At 52.0% G+C, this 17,493-nt stretch overlaps 1 protein-coding gene across 2 annotated transcripts in view; it reads right to left on the bottom strand.

The window, feature by feature from the left end:
* ABCG1 (ATP binding cassette subfamily G member 1) overlaps positions 1-17,493 on the bottom strand; it is a 66,657-nt gene that overhangs the window by 10,924 nt on the left and 38,240 nt on the right. For both annotated transcript variants that reach the window (XM_063090663.1, XM_063090673.1), the window contains 4 exons: positions 9,147-9,264; positions 8,887-9,019; positions 6,003-6,053; positions 691-836 (listed from right to left, as the gene is read on the bottom strand). In XM_063090663.1, the coding sequence (XP_062946733.1) occupies positions 691-836; positions 6,003-6,053; positions 8,887-9,019; positions 9,147-9,264 (448 nt within the window). The remainder of the gene's footprint in view (positions 1-690; positions 837-6,002; positions 6,054-8,886; positions 9,020-9,146; positions 9,265-17,493) is intronic.

The following is a 17,493-nucleotide window of genomic DNA, read 5'->3' as shown; positions in this document are numbered from 1 at the left end:
AATGAACTGCCACAGACTGCTGCCTTGTTTAGCTGGACTCTGGAGGGGTGAGCAAGCAGTAGGCGTGAGGCAACATCACATCGGTCAGAAGTTGTTTCAGAAGCAGCCCCACAGGTTGCAGCTTGCTCATCTTGTGTGGGTGACTGAGCTGGTGAGCTTGACACACTGCTGTGGGTGCCAGAGCCCGGGTTCCACAGCAGCGCTTCCCAGTGGGGTGCTGAACATGATGGGCACCCCCAGGAAAGGGTCTGAGTCTCCTATGGGCTTCTCTGCACCTTTAATGTGCTAATGCGTGCGGGTTTTCTGAACACGTCTGACCACAGGCTCTTTCTCAAAGGTGTCTAACACAAGGGCCTTCAGAGCGGCTGTGCCACGGGCATGTTTTGCACGGGAGAGACATGCACCATGAAGGGACATTTCCCCCAAACCATATCCCCATGTTACCCCAAGCCCCATAGGCCTGAGCATGTGGGCATCTCTGAGTGAGTAAAGGAGGGAGGAGGGAGGTCAGCCCCTCTGCCCGTGATCCCAAAAAGAGGGAGGAAAAGTTGCATGAGCAGAGCCCACACTGGCACCCCCCAAGAATGTTGGGGCCACCTGTGAGAACTGCCTAGTGGGGGTGGGGGGTAGGGTCAGCTCTTCCCTGCCTCCCCCACCTCCAGCCCAGTTGCTTTGCAGCTCCTGATTTACCTGGTGGGTTCATCGAAGAACATGACCGGAGGGTTGTTCACCAGCTCCAGCGCGATGGCCAGGCGCTTCCGCTGGCCGCCCGACAGGCTTCCCGTCCGCGTATTGGCACAGGACAGCAAGCCCAGTGCCATCAGGATCTCCTTGACCTGGGAGACAGCAGAACCAGAGCTCCTGTTAGGAACTGCCTGCCAAACCTCACCACCTAGACCAGGGCCCACGTGAGAAGACCTGCCAGCTTCCCCCACCTCCATCCTGCTGGACACACAGAGGGGCTGCAAATCGGGGCCCACCCCAGATGCCCAATGCCAAACAGGAAAGGCGCCGCTTCCAAGGCAGCCGTCTTGATTTGGGCCAGGGAGGCAGTGCTGCCCAGGGGCAGAGGACTGAGGGGTTGAGTCCCCTTTCTGCCTCTGGCTGGTGACCTGTGCATGTTCCCTCCCTTCTAAGCCTAGCCCAATGTGTGATACAGGGGAGTGTCAATAAATATTTGCTGAATGGGTGGGTTAATGGACACCTAGGTGGACAGACGATCAGGTCTCTGACCGGCACAAAGGTGAGGGTCCCTGGGCCATGAAGTGCAGTAGGGAATGCACAGTGCTTGGCGTGACACTGGGCATGCAGCAGGCATTTAATCCGGGGCAGCTATCACCAACACGGGCCTTACCGTGGATACAAGGCACATAGCCCTGCAAGCCCGGCCACTCAGAAAGGGGATGCAGCACTTCCGCACTTGCACAGAGGTTGGACTTGAAAACAAGTCTCTGAGTGGCAATAAGGTAACAAAGCAGAACTGCAGTGTCTGATTAGAGCAGTTGCCACTCCCACAGCGGCCACACCAGTGCCTCAAGGAAGCGGGCTGTACCCCAAATATAAACAGTTCCTGTGCATGGAGCCTTCCTGTCTGCCCTGGATTGTCAATCCAGCGCAGACGCAGGGAACAGAAAGGTCAGCGGACTCTGGCGCCGGCTCCGTATCGGCTCCAGCCCCAGCGATTGGTCCACCCCAGAGTCTTCTCAGAAGCAGGCCCACAGGAAGACGGAGGCCGGCCAGCTGCTGCCCTCCCTGCCTCCCAGCCAGGGTGGCCTCTGGGGGCAGCCCGCCGCAGATCTCCCTCCGGAATTGGCCCAGCCATTGTCCCAGCCCTGGCAGGGCAGCCTTGTGGCAGCTGGCTCCTGTTGGCCGTAGTGAGTTGACCCTGGTCCAGCATCTTCTCTGGGGAGATGAGGTCATCCCAAAGGAGGAGGAACGCACAAGGAGGAAAATTTCCGCTCTGAGCTTTTGAGTTACTTATGCACAGTCAGTACAAAGTACAGCTTCAGTGACAGGAAGAACCAGGGAGCTGCTGCTGGATAGGCCAGAGCAGGTGGCTGCATGGGTTGAACAGGCCTGGGTCCAGTCCTGCTCTACCTATCCTTGCAAACAATGCCCTCAGCCCAGCTCCACCACCTCCTCCAGAAGGTCTGGCCTCTGAGGGGTACCAGCCCCGGAAGACCTGCATGAGGTTTGTCTGGAAAAGGCCGGCAAGGCAGGGTGGAGCTGGGGAGGGCTCTCTTCCCAGTGGGCTTTCCCTCCCGTGCAGACAGTGTCAGCTGGCTCTCCCAGGATGAGGCTCCCAGGTCTCCTAGCACCACTGGCCAATGCTGGTTGTTCCAGGCTCACTTTGGGGGTGCTCCACAAGCACGGTGTATCTCCTCTTCCCCAACGACCTTCACAGAGGGGGTGCTGGAAGTGGAGGCCAAATGTGGTGCCCCCTTGGCCTGCCCACCCCTGCCTCCACCACCACGAGGCCAGCTCATGTTCTCCAGCCTTCTCTTGGAAGCGACATATGCAGGTTGGTTTTGTTTTAAAAACTAGTCCACAAGAACAAACAATGGGCTCACTTATTCATGTATTTTCCTAAACAAAGCTCCCAAGACCATGTGTACCTGCAGTCCTCCTTGGCCTCGCACGCTCACTGGCCATGGGCAGGGCTCTCCTGAAGAGGAGGCCTCGCTGGAGGGCTCTCCAGGGCTGAGGCTGCTTTTCTGGGAAACGAGGAAGGCCGAGAACACATTCCACTCCATGCTAGAACATTCCATCCCATTGTTTGTTTCCAGGAGCTATAAACAACTTTGACCGGTACATGTGGAGGGTTGATGGAAATGAGCCAGGACATGACATGGCTGCTGTTTTGTGCTCGAAACGATCTTGCTGGCAGGTCCCTGGGGGGCTGCGGAACACAAGGGTGGGTCCGTGCTGGGGCCCCAGTGAGAAACACGTGCAGGACTGCCCACCACCTCTGCTCCCGTGGGGGTGGCTCCTCTCATTGTTCACCCAGCAGCATGAGGAGAGCTCTCGCTCCCCAGGGATGATGTAGCCCGGAGCAGCAGGGACCCTCAGTGCGACGATGTCTTTGCTTTCATAAGCACAGCCGAGAACAGCATGAGGCTGCCTTCTGGTCAGTGTCTCAGGCCAGGCCCCTGTAGGACATGGGCCTGTGAGTACTGTCTGCCAAGGGCCCCCAGAAGTGCCTCCATTTGCCACCAAGATGCTGTCTCACTCCGGACCCTTCCACTCCAGCAGGTACAGCAGGTTCCCGAGGCCCTCCCTTGAGACCCTGACACAGCCATCGGGATGAGGGGCTAGAAGCCAAACTCTGAAGATGCAACACTTACTGTTGCAGACAGCTGGCACGGGAGGAGAAGGGCCAGCCCCAGCTGCTGTGCTCCTCAGTGCAGCAAGTCTGCTGAAGCACCTGCTTGCTGCCCAGCCCTCTGCAAAAGCTGCTGTCCTAGCTCCAGGGAAAGGTGGGCCGAGGCAGCCCGTGCTTCAGAGAATGATCCACACCCCCTTTGTGGGTCACGCAGGCTCTGTGAAACTCAAAGACCTCAAAGATGTCATCCATTCCATCTGAGACTGCTGTAAAAGGCAGATGGAACCTGGCTCAAGGTCACCCAGCAGGTCCTAGGAGCCCGAGGTTGAAGGGGCTCCTCTGGGTGCTCAGTCCTCCTTCTCTATAGGACCCTCTCTGTGTTAGAAAAACCCTCCAACCTCCCTGTCTGCTGTCCCCATGATGTGCGACTCCTGAGAAGATTTTTCTCCACTGTCAGCCCTGTCCAAAGGCCTTGGGTTGGGGTCTGACAGACAGAATCCCCTCTCTGCAGCTGCTCCTCCATGCCAGGGACCAGCTGACATTTCTCCCATCCCCTTGGAGTCCTGCAGCCTGTTCCTTGGCTCGGGAGCAAATGTCGGAAGGGGTCTGCGGACCCTGATGGGGGCTGAATCAGAGATTGCACTGTGCTTCCAACACCCTGTGCAATGTGGAAGCTGGAGGATGGGAGTGTCGAGGCATCAGAAGTGGTCCCGGGCGTCATGGAGGGGCAGCTCCTTGATTCTTTGCTTCGTGGAGAGCCCTCTCAGCTCTTGCCAGGACCACCCCCCTGCCACTGGTCCTGTGGCTGAGGGCTTTCCTCCTCACCAGTGACCAGGGCGGAGAGACACTTCATTTTTCTCCCTGTTCTACCATGTGCCTATAACCAAGTTATCTAACCTGTTGTGTTAGTCAGTTCAGTCTACCATAACAAAGTACCCAAACTGGGGTCTTGAGCAACAGAAATCACTGTCTCGGAATTCTGGAGGCTGGAAGTCTGAGATCTAGGTGTCAGCAGGCTGGTTCCTCCTGAGGCTTCTCTCCTTGGCTTGCAAGTGGCGTCTTCTCCCTGTGTCCTCACGTGGTCATCCCTCTGTGTGTCTATGTCCTAATCTCTTTTTTTATAAGGACACCAGTCAGATTGGATTAAGGACCACCTTAGTGACCTCATTTTAATTTAATTACTTCTTTAAAGACCCCCATCTCCAAATGTAGTCAATTCTGAGGTCCTGAGGGGATCAGCCCAAGATACTGGTCTTCCATAACTTGGTGTAATCGACACGGTCAGGTGCGGATGCAGAAGGCAGGGGAGATGCTGTACGGGGGATGAGGGGGGGAGGAATGTCTGTTTGTCTAAGGGACTCTGTTCAGAAAAGCTCAGTGACCAGACAGCTCTGCTTCCAACCTGTACAAGAGTCACAAGCCCGGTCAGTCCTTTTGCCTCCATAAAGGGACAGAAACACACGTGGTTTTCACATTTTCCACATCTTCTCTATCTTGGGTTCCTTTAATCCATTTTACTCCTTTCGATGTAAAGAGTTCCACATGAAACATTTTCTGTAGCAACAAGGAATTGTTGTATTTCTCCTAGAAATCAGGTTCTGTCCACCTGCACTATGCGTGTTAACACCCTCTCCTCACCATTCCAGGTGGCAGGGGCTGAATCCCAAGAGTTCTGGAGCATGCAGTGCAGAGAGGAAGGAGCCTAAGTTTATCCAACACTTTTTTCCATGCCAAAGTGGTTTAAATTTACTCAATGTTAACTACTATGTGTGGCAGGAGGGGGAAGTGATGTAAGCAGCTTGCTGTTAATGCTGCCTCTGTATGTTCAGCTGTGTGCTGTTAATTATTCCATTTCACACCAAAGCATGAAGGGCTGCATCGTGCCGCTGGCACTAACCCTGCAAATCCCACGCTACCGGCTGCTGGACTGAGGTCCTGCCAGGCGTTAGAGGACAAAGGTAATGTCATACAAGTAGGATTTCACCAAGTTCTGTGTTACACTGAAGATCCCACCAGCCCTTGCTGTAGTGTGAAGAGGAGTCGAGAGTCCCTTGGACAATGTGTGGACATAGACCAGTCCCTCTCCCTATTGCGGCTTTCTGGTGCTCCAGCTGGCTCTACTCACCTGCTCCCTGGGGGCTTAGGGAACCAAAAAAAGGGGTAAAAGGGATTGGAAAGCATTAGTTCTCCTGGAAACGTGTTTATTTTCTTTTTTTTTAAAGACTGGTTAATAACAGGAAAGGACCAAACTTCTTGCAAGTGTGTGGGTGAAGAGTGGTTATTTTTAAACGAGTGACTGTCTTCATTGTTACTCTTCTATAAAAACAATTGAATTAATATGAAGTGCATTAAACACTAAAGGGGTGGAGCACATGGTCTAGCCACATGGTCCACGTTCTCTGGCCACCTGAGCACTAAGGCCACTGTCTTGCTGCATCCCTGCCACTTTAGTGCAGCCACTCCTGGGTCAGACTCAGCCGTGCCTCTTGCCCCAGAGCCGTCTGTCTTGGACCTGAGCTGCTGCAGGCCATGGTATACCCTGAGATGTCACCTTGCCTCCCAGGAGACCAGGTGAAACAGACCAGCAAATAGAAGCCAGCACCAAAGAGCCCCCCATACACATTTCCCACATGAACGTCCTGCACACTCTGGACCACTGAGCCCAGAGCAACATACTTACCATCTCCCGCCTGCCTTCATCCTTCTCCTGGAGCTTCAGATGTGCAGACACCTGCAGGGACAGGGATGACAGTGTGGAGGCAGAACGGGCGGCTGTTGGCTGGGGCAGCCTCGCACAGCCACACTGCGAGCCCAGAGCTACCCAACCACTGCGGAAAACCCAAGGAGGTTTTGGGTTCCCACTTCCCGTGGTTTAATCAAGGTAGGGTCATAGGAGAGCACACTGTCTGGGATGCACCCTGTTGTCTCAGTCCAGTTCTCTGATACACCCGTGAGAGAAGTTAGATGTGGGCAATTTAGAGAAGAAGAAACCCCAGGCATCAGAGGCTTGAAGACCTGGGCTGCAACCAGCAGTGGATATTTAGAAATTCCACAAGTCACTTGTCAAACCACTGATAGCTGGAAATTGTCCACAGTGGGAATATTTACACCACTTAAATTGGCAAGTGCTATTTGTTGGGATACTGTTCTTTGTTGTGATTTTGTTTCATTTTTTGAGGTCCCATTTACCAGCACACCACTGGTCCCCTGACCCTGCTTAGTAAAACCCTGTGTAGAAATCACCATACTCCATGTCAGCCTTGGCTCTGCTCTACGAACTGCTGTGGCCTTGGGCAAACAAGGAGCCTCAGTTTCCTCATGGGCATGAGAGTGAGGTTAAAACCCACCACCTCATCGCCAGTGAAGTTACTGTGAGGATCAGATGGGAGATGGAGGAACAGGGAAAGTGGCAAGAGTCCTGGGCCCCAGAGCCAGATAGGGCCAGGCCCATGTCCCCCTGGCAGAGCCTGCTGCTTTCTATGTGACACTGAGGGTCACTTCTTGGTCTGCCTGGTGGTCGTGAGGGCCAGAAGCAGCATATAACAAAGCACAGCTATGTCTAATATGTGACCGGGACTCAGCAGCCTGTGTCACTCCTATGTGTGAGACAGGACCTTGAGTGGTAAAAGGTGTGACAGCCTTGAGCTGGAAGTATTTCTCAGAGGTTTTGTGAACTCTCAAAATCAATATCTAAAATTGAATTGAATTCTGAAAATGGATGTATGTCAGAGCAGAGTCTGATGACAAGGTTGGGAGAGAGCAGAGACAACCCCAGGAGTCACCCATCGTGTCTGCAAGAGAAGGCAGTGAAAAGGCTAGGAAGTCAAAGCGAAAGCTCTCAAATGAGTCACCACATGTTCACTCAGTGACTCTCTGAGAAGGTGAGCTCAGGTCACCCCAGCTGCACTAGCCATCCAAGAATCAGTAGGTTGTGTGTAGAGCTTGCGCTTACTGAACACATGGGACGTGGGCATGAGTGTAATGAAAAGCATCATGGGGCTGCCTTGTTTGTTTGCAGACTCCCTGCAAGTCCTCTGTGCCCATCAGAACATTCATGTGGAGTCCAATAAACATCAGGGCTCCCCAGTGCACAGCTGCTGGGGTAGGCTGAGCCTGTGGAGAGGTGTCCCCTCACCTGCAGGACACTCAGTGCCAGGGAAGATGAAAGAGAACAACCTCACAGGGCCCTCTCTTTCTGTTCCCACGAGGCAGGTTAGGGGGCAGGACACGTCTGATTCTTCACCTGCTTCTCTCTGCTGAGCTAAGAAGGCCAGGGAACGGCCCTCCACATAACACGCGTGGCTGCCTCTCTCTGACGCCGTGGAGGAAGCTCTGCCTGATCCAAGCCAGGCGTGCAGGGCAAGACCTCTCCAGGTGGGAAACCACGGCAAATGCCCCATCTGCTAACCAAAGCGCAGAGCAGACAGGCTGAGAATGGCCCCAAAGGTGCCAGGAGAGGCACAGGGGCCAGGAATTCTTTTATGCAGAGGATGAAGAGAAAGCAGAAAAACAGCCCCGACACAAGCAAGCCATGAGGGCAACCAGAGCTGCGGGCTGACTTTCAAACCTCCTCATGGAGGCATTCTAGTGGCTTCCACTGCCCATAACTAGGTCAGTGTGGTCTCAGTCCCTGTGGGTTGGGCTTCCTTAAAAATGGCCCTGGAAGCCCAGAGTCAGGCACTTGGCTGGGTCGTGGTGTGTTCAAAGAGCGCAGCCAGGCTGTTCCGGAAACCCACTGTATAGGACACCACCTGGATGCTTCTGTGACCACAAGAGGAGGAGGTATTTTTAAACTCCAAAGTACTGGACTTATCCACAGAGGACTTCAGTGAAGACACTGTGGGAGGACTTATTAGGAGTGAAAAGAAACTGACCGAGTTGTAATAACTGCAGGAATTGACTGAGCACCGACTCTATGCCGGGATTCTTCCCTGCCTTCCCGGCATCATCCCATCCATTATTCAGACCAACCCTGCACGGTCTTGCAGATGAGGAAACTGAGGCTGTGGAGGTCAAGCAACTGCATAGCAAGGATATCGAGCTTGGCAATTAACGGTGACCCTCTGCAGTCAGAGAGGTCAGCCTCCGAGTCCCCACGTGGCAGTCAGCAGCCGTGAGACCCTGGGCTCCCTGTTCAACCCTCCGAGGCCAAGCCTCACATCTGCTTCCCTGAGATTATGTATCTGGTGACTGTGCAGAGCTGCATGCACGCAGGGCCCAGGACTCAGCAGGTGCTTGTTTCATTCCCCCACCTGGCAGGCAGGTGAATCGGAGATGAGACCCTTGGGGCCCTAACCAAGACACCCAGTGAGCTGGGACTTGGCCAAAGACACAGGAAGACTCGAGGGTGGCCGATGGAAGGAAAGTCTCAGCCCACGGGAAATAGGATTGTGGTTGCCCTGAAATGATCACCCACGTTGGTTGAGTAATAACCTTCTCAGACCACGACATTGACAGACAAGGTCCATTAGAACTCGTGGTCTTGGGGGGTTGTGTTATGAAGCTGTCCTGACAGCAAGCCTGGCGTTGGCACTGGAACCCCACTGGGGGGCGGGGGGGCTCACCATCATGGCCTCGTGCACGGTGAGGTGTGGCAGCAGCATGTCATCCTGCATGATGTAGCAGGACACCTTCCGGAAGCAGCGCAGGTCCCGGGGTAGGCCGTTGATGAGGACTGCCCCTTTCATTCCGGTCTCCCTGCAAGACCAAGGAGAGAGGAAGCCTTCACCCCCTCTTCTGCTCCTCACCTCCGAAGCCTGGGGAGGGGGTGCCCCAGACGAGGGCCTCCCTCCCTGCATCTTCCCAGCTTTCTGTATCCTCTCACCTGTATCCGGCCAAAATGTTCATGAGCGTGGACTTCCCAGCCCCAGAAGGACCCATGATGGCCACCAGCTCTCCACTGTTGAACTTCCCAGAAATTCCTTTCAGAAGGGTCTTGTATCCTGCAAAAAGCAGATCATATTCATTTTCCAGCTGTCACAGGGTTCATTTTGTTTTACCCCTGATGTATGTGGTGTATGCAAACACACAGGTACACTTGGCTACATTTGTCATGCCGTAGTATAAAATGCCGCATTCTAGCAAGAAAGTGGACCTTGTGTCTTTTTTATGCCCTTGCCTACTTCCTCAATCACATTTCACAGGCGATAATCCTGATCATGGTTACCAGTACAAATGTAACACTTTTTAGAGCGTACCACGCGCTTTCCCGTACATTATCTAGTCTGCCAGGAATCTACCACTCCCACTTCAGGAGGAGGAAGCCATGTCCGGTGGGCCTGGAGACCTGCCCAGGCCCTGCAGCCGGTGTGAGCAGAGCCTGGCAGGGTTGTCCCACCAGCCCCGTGCTCCTCCACATGCTGCCACATGCATGCCTGTGTTAATTAAATAATCCACTTAGCATTTCATTTACACATGATTTATTTATACTTAATGTATTTATGTAAATGTAAATTATTTATAAACAATTTATTTATAAGTAATTACTTTATAATTAAACAATCAATACATTATTAATTGCTTAATTAATAATTAAAGGAGGTTACCATTTTGCAGTTACATCAAATTGCTTTGGAATCTCTGCCAAGTCTCTCCATCTGAGAGCTTTGTTTTGGGAAAAAGCTATACATCCCAAGCAAAGCCACATTAATTTTTTTTTCCAAGAAGACTGTTTAAATGTGCTATAAAGAATAAAATAAAAGTGTCCTATAAAAGAATAAAATAAAATGTGCGATAAAAGAATAAAACTGGATTCATAGATGAAGACTCCCAGTTCAGAGACATGTCTCAATGTAGTATCAGATCAGAATGCACTCTAACATTGTCAAGAATCATGTGAACACAATTTAAGCTCCCACACATAACAATGAAAGGGACCTAGGAAGACAGGGGCATGTGGGGTACTTGGCCCAGCCCCGTGTTTTAGGTTTTCTCCGCAGTCACTGGCTGGACACCCAGAACTGCATGTTTGCGAAAGCCCCAGTCCTGGGGGGATTTCTCCCTGCCGTCTTCCTGCGTCTCACAGAGGGGGTGCCTGAACATTCCGGCCTGTCACCAGGAACCACCTTAATTTGGATGGGGAGTCCCTGAGGCCTTGTTTAAGGGAGGTGGAGAGAAGCGGAGACAGGTCAGGAAGCTTGTGGCCTGTGGTTCTGCTCATTACAGACAGCAGAGTGGCTGTCACCCTAGGGGGGCCAAGAAAGCCATCCAGTGGGAAAAAGGGGGCAAAGGAACAGAGGGATGGGGTTGGAAGAGCAGTACAGAGTTTCAGATGAACCCAGCTGCTGGCACTGGGGTGAGGACAGGCTAGCAAACTTGCAGCACACAGAACAGCCTACATGCTCAGCCGCGGCTGCTCCTCACGGGACCACAGACAGAGGAGCTGGGGACAGCAGAGGCCCTCCCTCTGCCGGGCCATGCTCCCAGTGAGGTGGGCTCCTCATATGGAGCTCTGTGGCTTGGGGTCAGGCCCTCTGGGGGGCCAGGCTCTCTGGGGAGCCACGCCCCCAGGGACCTGCATGACATCGCCAAGGGAGTGCTAAGTACTGGCACTAGCTCATTACCGCCTCTTGTCTATTCTGGTAGGCATGCGGGTTACTCCTGACCAAACCCTCCCTTAAGCTGTTTTCTCTCAGGGTTCTGAGCTGGTCCCCAACTGGTCCCCCATAAGCTAGAAGCTGCCAGAGGATGCAGATGGGTCACCAAGATGATCACTGGCAATTTGGAACCCAAGCTACCCTGACTGGGGTTCTGAAAAGGGCCTTTTCCCTCAGTCCCGGGCAGCTCCATTGTCTTGCTTGGGCACAGCCTCAGGGCTCCCTGCTTTGACAGTGCCTTGGGCTGGCCCTTGGAGTTGTGGTCCACACTGGGGCACCAGAAGACAGTGCTGGACAGAGGACACTCACACAAGCTATGATGCCCACCGCCAGGATCCCAGGCACAGGCAGGGAGTGCAGGCTGGGAGCCCACAGCTCTTCTATGGAGTATGCAGGGAAGGGGGTGTGGCCCTGCGTTTAGAACCAGCAAACTGGCATTGTGGATCTGACCCCTGTGCTAAACTGACGACCCTCACCTTGCCAGGCTGACAGCTGGCTTCTAGGGGGACAGCAAGTGCCTGTGTCTGTGGCTGCAAAGGGTCCTCTCTGTGTGGGCCCTGGTGGGCTCCAGCAGCAGAGAATACAAGAAACCAGCTTGGGGCTGCACTGCTCTAATGTTAGAAACATGTTTTTCTTTGGAAAACAAAAACAAGCATGCACTTGGGAATGAAATAGCAATGGGAACCAAAGTCCAGTAAAGCTCCATCTGTCCTACTCTGGTAAGGGGACAGCCAGGGCCCGCACCAGCGAAGACCTACACATTGAAATGCAGCATGAGGTGGAGGAACCCAGGAACCACCAGGTGGAGGTGTCCCACTGTAGATGGGTTTGTGAGTATCCAGCACACATCTCATGTTGATGTGATGAAATCAGCCTTCGCCGCAGAGCTCTGCATTTGGTTCCCCTTACAGAAATGTAAAACGAGGATGTTTCAGTGAACAAGACTAAAGCATGTTGGAACTTAAAACCACATGGGCTTTAGGAAAAATTTAAAAGACACAGGTTTTTTTCTTAGCATGCATTTCTCTGACTTCCCTTTTTTTCCATGGTTATTTGATATTTGAGCCTTGGTTATTGGTCGAGGTGACATTATTTACATAAATGTAAAGTTGTTTTCTAGTTAGCCTGGAGTTGCAAACTTGTCATAAGACGCACACTACCCAGACCCTGGGAAACCAAGGAAGACATCAATAAAGCTATGCTGATTCCACCCCAAAGCAAATCAGAATCCTGCGGGACCCTAAGATAATGTCAAGGACAGAACAGAAGCCAGACGGATCCTTGAGGAGAATTTGCACATGGCCCCTTACACACCCCCCTCCCTCCTGCTTTTTATTTCCCATGTTCCAATCCCTCTTCCCCTTCTTTAAAAAAACCCTGGGTAAATCTGAGTCTCTGAGATGGCTTTGTCTGGCAATTCTCCTTCAGGTTTACTGGGAGGATGGGTCAGGCCAACACCGCTCCTCAGGTTATTCCTAAATGGAGCTGACTTCATGTTCCACCAACCATTTGGCTTTAGGGTTTGTTTTTTGTTTGGGGACAGGCAGCTGGATTTGGATTTGGTAACAGATTTTGGGAGCCTCAGCCAGGAGCTGAATGCCCTACTGTAACAGAGATAGGACCATCTCAATCCCAACACCCCACCCTGCTTTCCTGCCTGGAAGTCCTGCTCAGCCCAGTTCCTGGCGTAATGTGCATGCTGCCTGCCTCCCTGACCTGGCCCACTCTTGTCACACGGGCAGGCAGGTGCACATCCCATGCTGCTCTTCTGGTTGGAATGGTGAGTGTCCAGAAGACAAGTACAAAAGTCACCCTAGAGACAGGGCCACAGAGTACCACCAGCCCCAGGAGGGTGCCAAGTTCAGCCTTTAAAGCAGCCAGAGCAGAACCTGGACCAGAACACAGACAGAACCCAAAGACAGAACCCAGACTAGAACCCAGAGACAGAACCAGACCTGAACCCAGACAGAACCCAGGCCAGAACACAGACAGAACCCAGACTAGAACCCATAGACAGAACCCAGACTAGAACCCAGACAGAGCTGACAGAACCCAAGCCAGAACCCAGATCAGAACTGAGACAGAACCCAGACCAGAACCCGGACAGAACCCAGATCAGAACCCAGATCAGAACTGAGATGAGAAGTCAGATAGAACCCAGACAGAACCTAGACCAGAACTCAGAACAGAATCCAGACCAGAATACAGATGAAAACCCAGACAGAACCCAGAGAGAACCTAGACAGAACTCAGACCAGAACCCAAACAGAACCCAGTGGAGCCCAGACCAGCACCCAGACAGAACCAAGACCAGAACTGAGACCAGAACATAGACAAGACCCAGGCCAGAATCCAGGGAAGAACAGATAGAACCCAGACCAGAACTCAGAACCTAGACCAGAACCCAGACAGAACCTGGAGCAGAACCCAGAGGGGAACCCAGAGCCCAGGCCAGAACCCAGACAGAAACTGGAGCAGAACCCAGACCATAACTCAGACCAGAATCCAGATCAGAGCCCAGACAGAAAACGTGGATGAACACCCCAGACCAGAATCTATGAGAGAGCCAAGCCGGGACGGGTGAGGAGGTGAGATCTGCTCTTCATTTATGTTTAATCACTGCCTGTTCCCCATCCCTGCACTAACCCAAAGTCTTTATCAATTGCGATGTTTTCTCTGAGCATTGCCTGCTAAGAAGACATGACGTAGCTTAATACCTTCTTAGGCGACATAAACCCATGGTCAATTAGTCAAGAGCAAAAAAGCCCTAAGTCAAGTTAGGCCCCTCTGAGAAATGGAGGAAAGCAGGAGGAGGGGGCATCCAGAACCAGAGGAGAGAGTGGGGTCTCAGAGGAGTCTGGGTGCCAGACCCCAGCTCAGGAATGAACTCCCTGAGCTGCACGGCAGGTTACATTTCTTCATGGGGTCCTAACACCAATATCTACAATAAGAGGGAACTGTGCAAGATGATTTCTAGCATCCTCTTTATTTCCCTAGGAAGTAAACAAGCACCCAACGAGGCTATGAAAATCCTTATTTCTTTATACAACATATGGGGGATTTGGCAGTGGGTGCACTGTAGTGCCCAGGGGTGTCAACATCACACAGTGGGGAGGGGCAGACAAAGATGAGAGAATGATACAAGTAGCCCGGGAGGGGCAGCGATAGGTCTGTCCTGGCCACAGACATCAGTGACCAGAGAAGAGTCAGGGCTCCTGGAGCCTCCGTGGCAGCCTCAGGGTCCACAGCCGCCCTTTCATGGCAGTTCCCTGTGGTCACCCATACTCGGGAGGACTGGGAGTCAGAGCATGCTGGTCCTTTGGAGCTTACTCACTATAAAAGTACCAGGGGCAGAATTTTTTTAAATTTTATTTTTAAAATTTATTTTAATCTCATAGATGCCTTCTAGGCTGTTGAACAGAACAGAATGAAATATTGACCTACCTCTCCAAGGCATTTAACAGGGCATACTTTTTAAGACAAACTACTGGCCTATTAGAATTACATTGTACAGATAAAATACTGTCTTTTCTAACTTTCTTTCTCTGCAGCCAATAATAGCCGGTCATGGTCAATTGCAGAATTCAGTGTAGCAGCACACATCAGGGAGGGTTAAAAGTCTGTGTGCAGGCAGTGTGCAGTTCTCTGAGCTAAAGGACAGCTGAAAGCCCACCCACTACAGATCACAGGAAACACACCTTCCCACCCCGCCTGACCCCCTTTTCTCTTTTCCTGGCTAGCATCATCTGAAAAGCAGGAACCTCACATCTCCATGTCTGAACATTCAGTCTGGCCCAGTGTAGACACTCAGTAAGTGTTGCTGGGTGTTTAAAAACCACGCAGATAAAGACATTTGGTGACACTTAGCATTAGGTGAAAACTAAAGGCTTCCCTTAGTTATGCCTTCAGTATGAGCTACTTTTAGAACGTTAGCGATTCAGAGAGAGCCTGTCTAGACTTCCTGAATTTCAGTGACCATGAGAAAAAAAGGAGACAGCGTTAGAGCAGGACTGCTTCTCCTAAAGGCCACGCAGCCAGCCCAAAGCTGAGTGCCTGACACAAGCCCAGGCACGTGACAACTGCCCCAACACGCATCCTATCTTGCTTCCCAGCTCTATCATTGCTCCTGGAGGTCCCGAGAACATTAGCTCCCTGAAAAGGTGACCAGGACTGACTTCTCAGTCCCCATGTCTGTGTGCCTGAACAGTGCCTGCACATGAGGCTACTGAGAAGAAGTGTTCATGGAGCTACTGAGCATAAGTGGGCTCTTCGCACAGTGAATCCAGAGTGACAGCCACCATCCTGGACCTCACCATTTGCCTTGGCGCCACTTCATAAACCATTCCTCCTAACAGGACAGACCTCTGGGGCGTGAGCCAGCAGGTAACGCCTAGGAACCCCTGCAGGCCCAGCCGCCTGGACGTCCCTGAGCTCTGACTGCAGGATCCACTTTCTTTGGTGTGTCACGTTTTTAGAGGGGCTGCTGGTGTCTCTCTGTTTTGTGTTATGGGAGCATGAGCCCATCCCCAAGTGCATGGCACAGTCACCAGTAAACCCTTAGTTAATGGCAATCAAAACCTGCATGTCATAGCTATTTCAGAGTAATTACTTTTGGGGGCAAATTTTACTGAAGTATATAGCACATATGTAGAAAAGGGCACAGATCATAAATGTACAGCTTGATACATCTCTACAGACAGCACACTTGGCTTGCAGCCTCCAGATCAACACACGGGACATGACTAGCTCTGAGAAGTCCTTCATGCCCCCTGCCTGTCACTTCAGGGTAATTGCTTTCATTTCCTATTGTTGTTATGTTTATTTTCTTCTATAATTTAGATTATTTATTTTCTCTAGTGTTTTTAAAAACATTTTTATTTTTGAAATTTATAATCATATAATTATGGGGCTCACAGTGATGTTATGATATACGCACACAGTGTGGAATTGCCTTTGAATCTTAAGGAGAACCCCAGGGGTGCTGATCTTTAGACAGAGCAATTCATTTTATCCCAAAGAAAAAAAGATAGTTTGCTCCCTTGGAAGCAAGACAAAACTCTTATGCTCATGGGAAAATCACAGAACCCTCGTGAGGTGGGAAATTGCTCCCCAATAATCCCATGAGCCCCTGTTTGCCGCTGTTGACCCCAACTGGGTCAGGCCACACCCCTCACCATACAGCAGTTCCTGGGATGAGCTGATTCCTGACCAGCGTGTATTTCAGGAAACCAGCTGTTTACATTTCCTGTGGTAGCTCACAGTGCTTCACAAAGAGAAAACCCACAGGTGTAACCTCTGGCTGGGGGGGGGGGGGGGGGGTAGTTTTTCTCATTTTGCAGACATATGCCCTCGAAGGAGAAGGCCTGGTGAGTCCGCCCAGCCCTTGGGGCAGCAGCCCAATGTTCTGGGAATCTTCAGTACAGGGCTCATGATCACTCCGGCTGCGCATGGCACCAGCTTTGCTTGTAACATTCCATTCATGCCTCACAACAAGCAGAATACTGTGTTCTTCATATTTTGCAGATATATAAGGGCTCAGAGAGGGTTAATAGCCTGCCCAAGGCCACACAGCAGGTCAGCAGCCAAGCTAAGTTTCCAACCACTTTGGCCAAACCTGGAGGCAGCTCTTGCATCTGGGACCACGAGTGACTTTGCCCAGCAGAACAGGTCTTGGGTTGGGGCAGCCAGCTTCCCCTCGTCCCTCCCTCCTCCTATGAGTGGGCATGTTCCCCCTGAATTAATATGGTCATCTCAATCCAGGAATGTGCATTTCGTCTGCTGTTGCATGAAATACTTAGTAGAGGATGGGAAGAAATTACACACCCTTCTCCCCATGAACAAGGAATACCCTAGGTCACCACAGGCCAAGGTCGCTGCCTGGGCATGGGCAGGGCAGTTCCCAGGCTGATGCAGTGGGACTTTCTGAAATCTAAGGCTGTAAAAATCTCTGTGTCCATCTGAAGAGCTCTTCACTCATCCAGCTGACCCTTATCTTTGATTTCTTTTTCATTCCACAAAACACCCTAGATTAAAAAAAAAAAATCTTGCCAGGGAGTGGGAAGTCTTCTGTCCTGTAGGGAGGACCCAAGCCGTGTTTACATTAAGGTCCCCTTTCTGCATCTGCTGGGAAATTTGCATCCCCAACCCAACAGATGCTCCCTATAGCTACTTGGGATAGAAACTTCTGCCACCTGCCTCCACAGGCTGCCCAATAACAAAGCAACCTGAGTGGATGGGTTTCCAAGCAGCCCACAGTCAGCGTCCATGGGATTGGGGGTCTGCTCACTGAGCCCTGGGAACCATTAGCCCCGCAGCCCAGTTACCTGCTGAAAATAACAAGCAAGTGACTCACTCAGGATTAATTTAACAAGCTGCAGTTTTGGGAGGGGCACCTGTTTCTGGAGAGACCCTGGTGGCTCGATCACTGGGCTTCCTGTCCCCACCACACTGACAGAGGCATGCTGTGTAACCGCGCTGAGCTGGGCCAGCTGCAGTGGGCGCCCTCAGAGAAGCAGGGACTTGTTCCCTGTTTGTCCAAATGTCACATGCCACACCAATAGCTCAGGGTCCGACCTC

Source organism: Cynocephalus volans, chromosome 1 (genome assembly GCF_027409185.1).
Source record: "Cynocephalus volans isolate mCynVol1 chromosome 1, mCynVol1.pri, whole genome shotgun sequence".
NCBI classification, from domain to species: domain Eukaryota; kingdom Metazoa; phylum Chordata; class Mammalia; order Dermoptera; family Cynocephalidae; genus Cynocephalus; species Cynocephalus volans.
The sequence above is the reverse complement of the archived record's forward strand: the minus strand, read 5'-3'. Positions and strand labels throughout refer to the sequence as shown.